Source organism: Lepidochelys kempii, chromosome 5 (assembly GCF_965140265.1).
Source record: "Lepidochelys kempii isolate rLepKem1 chromosome 5, rLepKem1.hap2, whole genome shotgun sequence".
NCBI lineage: Eukaryota > Metazoa > Chordata > Testudines > Cheloniidae > Lepidochelys > Lepidochelys kempii.
Window position 1 is genome coordinate 16,899,293 of NC_133260.1, and position 7,494 is coordinate 16,906,786.

General features: G+C 41.7%; 1 protein-coding gene across 11 annotated transcripts in view; it reads left to right on the forward strand.

The window, feature by feature from the left end:
- The window catches only part of MAPK4 (mitogen-activated protein kinase 4), a 158,627-nt gene extending 154,506 nt beyond the window's left edge, over positions 1–4,121 (forward strand). For all 11 annotated transcript variants that reach the window (XM_073343546.1, XM_073343540.1, XM_073343538.1 and 8 more), the window contains one exon: positions 66–4,121. In XM_073343546.1, the coding sequence (XP_073199647.1) occupies positions 66–753 (688 nt within the window). In that variant the 3' untranslated portion in view covers positions 754–4,121. The remainder of the gene's footprint in view (positions 1–65) is intronic.
- Positions 4,122–7,494: the final 3,373 nt, after the last annotated feature.

A 7,494-nucleotide genomic window follows, 5' to 3' on the forward strand; every position in this document is an offset into this window, starting at 1 on the left:
AACACTCCTCCTACTTACAAACAAAGCCAACAATTTTCCATCTAATCACAGAATGTCTTTCCCAGGTATCAAGTAAGTCTCTCTTCTGATTTGGAGTGGCGACATGATAAATACCATGACATAGAGGAGGTACAACGGGACCCACGAGCAGGATCCGACTCCATTGCTGAAGAAGCACAAGTTGATCCACGCAAATATTCTCAAAGCAGCTCAGAGAGATTCTTGGAGCAATCACATTCCTCAATGGACCGAATGTTTGATGCTGATTACGGGAAATCATGTGATTACAAAGTGGGGTCACCTTCCTACTTGGACAAACTGCTATGGAGAGACAATAAGCCCCATCACTACTCAGAGCCCAAACTTATCTTAGACTTGTCGCACTGGAAAACAGCAACTATAGCACCCACTGCAGAGTTATCACTGGAAGAAGAACCATCCAACCTCTTTCTAGAGATAGCTCAATGGGTTAAGAGCACACAGTCAGGGCTTGAATGCCCTAGTCCTCTTCCAGAGCTTCAAGAACAGAGTCTGCCATCATCTCCTCACCATCCTCATAAAGAATCTAAGGATGTAAACAGTGAAACAGACCCTCAGTTTGACTTGGATGTCTTCATCTCTCGGGCGCTGAAACTTTGCACGAAACCCGAGGATCTCCCAGACAATAAGCTCAATGATATAAATGGGGCTTGTATTTCAGAACACCCTAATGAGATTGTACAAACAGAGGTGTTTCAGAAAGAGAGGTGGTAAAGAAACAATGTCTGATATTCACTGCTAATCTCTTTGTAAGTCTTTGATAATGCATCAGTTACCCTAGAGTGAACAGTAATTAAGGTTTGATCTGTCATTGAACATGTCAGTTTCTTACAGTATAATGAATGCCTTTTTATTAAAAGGTGAGCACAAACTAGGAACCCCTTTTGATGCCTCAGAAATACACTTAAAGGAGTCAAGAGGTGTGAATGAAATATTGAGTTTCTTATGCTGCCTTAACAATCTTGCCTTGTAACTTCTGGGACCTATTTGGTACTTCAATGTACAATGGAGAGATGACTGTACAAGTTTATAAACAGAAGTTGAATCAACTTCCTTTTATATATATAGCATCTTAAAGGAATAAGGATGAAGGGGAGTCCCTTCATTATGGTCAGACACTCCCCCCCTGGTTTGACAAGTTCTTAATAAGTTGAACCAAAGGACTTCTTTGATGAACTCATCTGAGTATTGTCTGTACAAAAAGGAGTAATGTAAGAGTATCTCTTTCCATAATTAGTCCTATGTCCACCTTTGACCAAATTCTGCCTTTAATCAGGAAATAGAGGTTGGAAGAATGTAACTAAGGACAGAATTTGGCCATCAGGACAGAAAATGAGGCTGCAAGAATATTAATGGGGAAAGAATCTGACCCACGGTATATGGGTCATTTTGGTTTTCTCATTGGGAGAGAGAATTTTCACTAATAAGCACATTCTTCTAATCTGGTTCTTCACATAAACAAGTTTTTCCTTCTGCAGTCTAGATGTGGATCTGAAGTCTGCCATTTTTAGAAGACCCAGCACCATAACTATGGGTGCATGAAATAAAAAAACATAATGCAGCAAAACTTATCTTAAGCAACTGCTCAAAGGACCAGCAAATCCTGGCAGTGTGGTCTGCAAGGGAGGAGAGAATTGGAAATTAGGGAGTACTGAGTTATGATCCTGGGTCTTCCACTTACTTGCTATGTAGCCTTAGGCAAGTCACTTAATGTCTCCATTACAAATTTTCCACCTGCAAAATAGGTATAATAATACCTTGCTCACATAGATGTTGGATGGGTAAATTCGCTGCAGTTTGTACCGTGCTTTGAGCAGCCACAGTACTATATAAGTGCTAAGTATTGTTACATCATTTTTCTAACAGAAATTGGTGGTCTTTGGCTAAAATCTGAACAAATTTGTACTGGAAACATTCAAGATACGTTCAAGTGGTCACTTAAACCAGTGGTTTGGCTGTTGGAGATGGTCCTCTGTGCAGGCTGTACAACAGGGACCAGCAAGGAAAGGTGATCCCCTTACTGGTGGCATTAGATTCTTACACTGTGTGTGTGTGTATATATATATAGTTCTTATACTCTGTGTGTGTATGTATATAATATATAATGTGTATATATGAAATATATACACGTCAGTTATGAAGAAATATTCAGATCTTTCCAAGGCCCTTTGCTTTCAGCTTCCTTGGAAGGTAACTAAGTCAGTAGAAAAACAATACTGCTTTGTAAATAACTATAACCACAACTGATCTATTGTAGGTTCTGTTTTCATCCACACTTCTGAGCACCTTAATAACTAATCAGCTAACTAGAATTTGTAAATTGAATAAATGTTATATACTTATATTTAATCAGCCGGATCAAATTTTAAAAAATGGAAAACATGTAAATAGTAAGTGTTTAAAAAATATATGTATTATTCCTGTCATCCTGCCATTTTGTTTTCCAGCATGACGACATTACTTTTATTTGTAAAAGATAAACTACTGAAGGTTCATATGTTACATTACCTATTATTTTTACCCTTTTGAAAAATGATCTGTTAAATATTGTGAGATGTGAAGGGAAATCTTATGAGGATTGGCTGAAAGACTAACTAATGCAGCATTTAATACTACTAACCAACATTTCTAGTATTGGTGGAATTAGGATTTAGGGACAGGTTCGGTTTTATGACAACTTGTGCTAGGTGTTCAAGAGCTGAATCACTTGCTTGTTTCTTACTGTTAAGAATTTACTGTACTTAAGCTGCTTTAAATATTGTTACTCCAGTTGCTTAGTAGCCCAGTTCAGGCTGCCAACTGAACAGATTGCCATGCAGGGGAAAACCCAGTTCAGTAGAGGTAAAAGGCACCTAGTATGCAATGAAAGTGACTACCTAAACATACAGCAGAGAGAAGGGCTATGCCCTGGTTCCTAGAGTTGAATGTTTGGGTGCCCTACTTTTAGATGTCAACACATTGTCCTGGAAGGAGAAATGAGGGAGGGACAGGAAGAGATCATTTAAAGTGTGTTAAAAATTATTAATATTCCGCAACAGAAGCTCAGCACATTTATTCATGATGAGCCAAATTCAGACTGAGAAAGTGGATGTGTCTCCAGTCGAGCTGCTCCTGTTTATGCCAGGTGAATTTGGCCCAGTGAGCTTCTGACTTGTCACCCTTGTTCACAGTTTATCAGTACACCCTTCAGCAAGCCATTAGGTCCTGAAACATTATTTATAGCACCACAATATTTGTGGTATCCATATCCCACCTCACTAGCCGCCAGGAAAGAGTATATAATATGTGTGAATATAAACCCTGCATGGGTTTATATGATAAGAGTGACTATAAATGTATAAGAGTGAATATAAACCCTGCATGGGCTCAGTCCTGCAGTGGGCTGAGTATCCTCAGTTGAAGTCAGGAGTTGAGCGTGCCCAATATCTAGCAGGAGATGCACAAACCTTGCAGCTGGAGGCCAAATGAGAGGAAAGCTTTTGGGACACAACAGAGTGAGTAAGATTTTAGGATCAAACAAGTAGTGCGGGAAGTGACTTTTAACACTGTATATTGATAAAATAAGCAAACATTTACTTCTGTTCTGTTAAACATCAATATTTACTGGCCTGAGAAGTCAATATTGATCAAACAATGTCAATATTTTCCCTGAGGGACAATAAATCTTCAAGTTCGCTGAAACAAGAAGCCATTTTATATTTGTTGCTACATATAATCTGAATGTCTTCATCAGAAATATCTGGGACTCTCTTCATTGTGGTGATGAATGTCAAAAGCGGATCAGTTTTTCCTTTGGAACTAGCATTCTAATGGGGAGATGAAGTATGAGGGTGAGAAATAGAAACCTCAAAGAACTAAATAACAGATTTTCATGGAACTCAGTGCAGCTACTCAGGATTTTCCATTTTGATTTGTGATCTGATCAGTTAACCTTGTTCCAAATGTCAGTATTATCAACCTGTAAGGAGGTAAACAATGGAAATGTTGCTAACTTGTCACATGATTGTTTTCAGCCAATGACACACCAGGTTTTTTTCTCCTGTATGTAACAATAATAAAATTTAAGGTCTGATTCTTCCCTGCTTGGCAGTGTTCCATCATTTTTCTTTTTGTGATATGGAGTGAGATATAACTGAAAACAGAACGTGGGTCTAAATTCATTCAGTAAATTATCATGAATACTTCCTGAAGTTTTAAAAGGAGGCAACTTGGGTATTTTCTTCTAGATGTAATCTAACCAAACTTCTCATTTTACTTAAGGTTGCATTTCATCCATAGTTTAATGATGGATAATCACTGAACTGTTTCAGAGGGGTAGCCATGTTAGTCTGTATTAATAAAAACAAGGAGGAGTCTTTGTGGCACCTGAGAGACTAACACATTTATTTGGGCATAAGCTTTTGTGGGCTAAAACCCACTTCATCAGATGCATGGAGTGAAAAATACAGCAAGCAGAATATATTTTATAGCACATGAAAAAATGAGAGTTGCCTTACCAAGTGGGGGGTCAGTGCTAACGAGCCAATTCAATTAAGATGGACCCCCCCACTTGGTAAGGCAACTCCCATCTTTTCATGTGCTATAATATATATCAGAGTTGGGACAAACTATGGCCTGCAGGCCACATCCAGCCCACAGGACCCTTCTCTCTGGCCCCCGAGCTCCTGCCAGGGAGCGGGGTGAGGCTTGCGGAGGAGCCAGCCCAACTCCCTGGCAGCGTGGTGGGTGGGGCAGAGGCTAGTCCCTGGCCCCTCCCTCCCTGCCTTCCTCACAGTCACATTTCCCCAGTACCTGGGCAGCGTGGCTGCAGCTTCGGCTATAGCGCAGCCAGACCTGGTGCTGCAGGGCGCTGTCAGGGGGCAGGGAGGTTGCAGGGGGCAGTCAAGGGACCTGGGCCCTGCTGCGGGGACAGGGGCAGAGCAAGCCAGGGCCCCCCCTCCACCCCCGGCATGCTTGGCCCCTGTCCCCAGCAGCCAAGCCCAGACAGGGAGCAAGCCCTGCCCCACTGCCAGGGAGAGCAGCCAAATGAGCAGGGGAAATGCACAGGGAAAGGACTGAGCCCCCCTTTCCCCCACCCCACAGGTAACATGGGGTGGGGAGAGCAGGGGGGATTGGATAAGGGGTGGGGGAGGTCCGGGGGGCAGTCAGGGTGGGGAGCAGGGTAGGGGTCTCAGGGGGTAATCAGGGGGCAGAGAGCTCGGGTGTTTGGATAGGATGCGGGAGTCCTGGGCAGCAGTCAGGGTGGGGAGCAGGAGGGGTTGGATGGGGGTGAGGTTCCGGGGGGCTGGATAGGGGTCTGGGGCCAGGCCACACCTCACTGTTTGGGGAGGCACAGCCTCCCGCAGCCTTCCCTACCTGGCCCACCATACAATTTCTGTACCCGATGTGGCCCTGGGGCCAAAAAGTTTGCCCACCCCTGATATATATTCTGCTTACTGTATTTTTTCATTCCATGCATCTGATGAAGTGGGTTTTAGCCCATGAAAGTTTATGCCCAAATAAATTTGTTAGTCTCTAAGGTGCCACAAAGACTCCTTGTTGTTTTCACTGAGCTGCGACATTCATGCCGCTCTTGATACTACCAGTGGTGCTTCTGACTTTTTAGTTGTTGGGGTTTTTTTGGTCATTCATGCTACTCAGTCTAATGAAAGAGTTGTTCTGATTCACAGACGTGCACTTAGGTTATTTTGTGTTCTATAGAGCAGTTGTTGCAAAAGAATACAATGTATCAGCTTAATGGTCAGGCCCACAGCGAAGTGACCTATTTGGAGGAATAGTTTATCTGACTATTTTAGACCTTTTCTCTGTTCACAAATAGGTACTGTAGTGATTTGTACAAATATGCTCTTTTCAGCATTGTTTGAATCATTTGTGTGAAAGCATTTTACACTATAGGTTATTGGCACAATAGGCATTACCGTTATTAATTATTCATAATGGGTGATTGGCCACCTGTCAAGGTTCCTCCCCCACTCTGAACGCTAGGGTACAGATGTGGGGACCTGCATGAAAAACCTCCTAAGCTTATCTTTACCAGCTTAGGTCAAAACTTCCCCAAGGTACAAAATATTCCACCCGTTGTCCTTGGATTGGCCACTACCACCAAACAAATACTGGTTACTGGGGAAGAGCTCTTTGGCAACGCCTTTCCCCCCCAAATACTTCCCAAAACCTTGCACCCCACTTCCTGGACAAGGTTTGGTAAAAAGCCTCACCAATTTGCCTAGGTGACTACAGACCCAGACCCTTGGATCTGAGAACAATGAAAAAGCATTCAGTTTTCTTACAAGAAGACTTTTAATAAAAATAGAAGTAAATAGAAATAAAGAAATCCCCCCTGTAAAATCAGGATGGTAGATACCTTACAGGGTAATTAGATTCAAAACATAGAGAATCCCTCTAGGCAAAAACTTAAGTTACAAAAAAGATACACAGACAGAAATAGTTATTCTATTCAGCACAATTCTTTTCTCAGCCATTTAAAGCAATCATAATCTAACACGTACCTAGCTAGATTACTTACTAAAAGTTCTAAGACTCTATTCCTGGTCTATCCCAGACAAAGGCAGAATAAAGACAGACCCTTTGTTTCTCTCCCTCCTCCCAGCTTTTGAAAGTATCTTGTCTCCTCATTGGTCATTTTGGTCAGGTGCCAGCGAGGTTACCTTTAGCTTCTTAACCCTTTACAGGTGAGAGGAGTTTTCCTTTGGCCAGGAGGGATTTTAAAGGGGTTTACCCTTCCCTTTATATTTATGACACCACCTAAATCACATCATATTGGTTCAGTCTTCTGATTGGGTGACATAGACTTTACAATTTATAAATTACTTCTACTTCTATCTGAAATGATATTTATGGTGAAAATAATTTTGTGAACATTTAGTTTTTCATTTAAAAGAATAAGCAGCATTGCTACTCCCTGGATGTCCAAGAGCCAAAACCTGAGGCCTAACTCAGTTCTGATCTCCTGTGCATTACAGCCTTGTGTATCCAAAAGTTGCAGGGAATATCTGAAATCTTTAGAAAAATTGACTTTTCACTGTAGGAGGGTAACTCACTACCCAGCTAGAGAATGGCTGTTCAATCAGGTCCTTACCTCCAGAATGGATGCTAACAATCTCAGATCTCTGTAAATACTGTACCAGAATCCTGCAGTCTTCCCCAGTACTATTCATGATCTACTTTCAAATATTTAACCTGTAGGAATTCCCTTTTTGTTGCAGTTCTGTTTAAAGAGTCTTGGCCCCATCGCAGAACTGCATTAAATGGTTTATTCTAGAGCTAACATTGAAGTTATGCAAAAGATTTACCTCAACCCTACTTTTTAATATGATTATGTGGGCCCCCTAATAGCTGTTTCGTATACAAGCCACTATGGAGCCCTTGAACAGAGCTATGGCTAGCGGTATTATAAAGAGGGTTGTTGGAGAACAGACTATTGGTGATGATTTATAA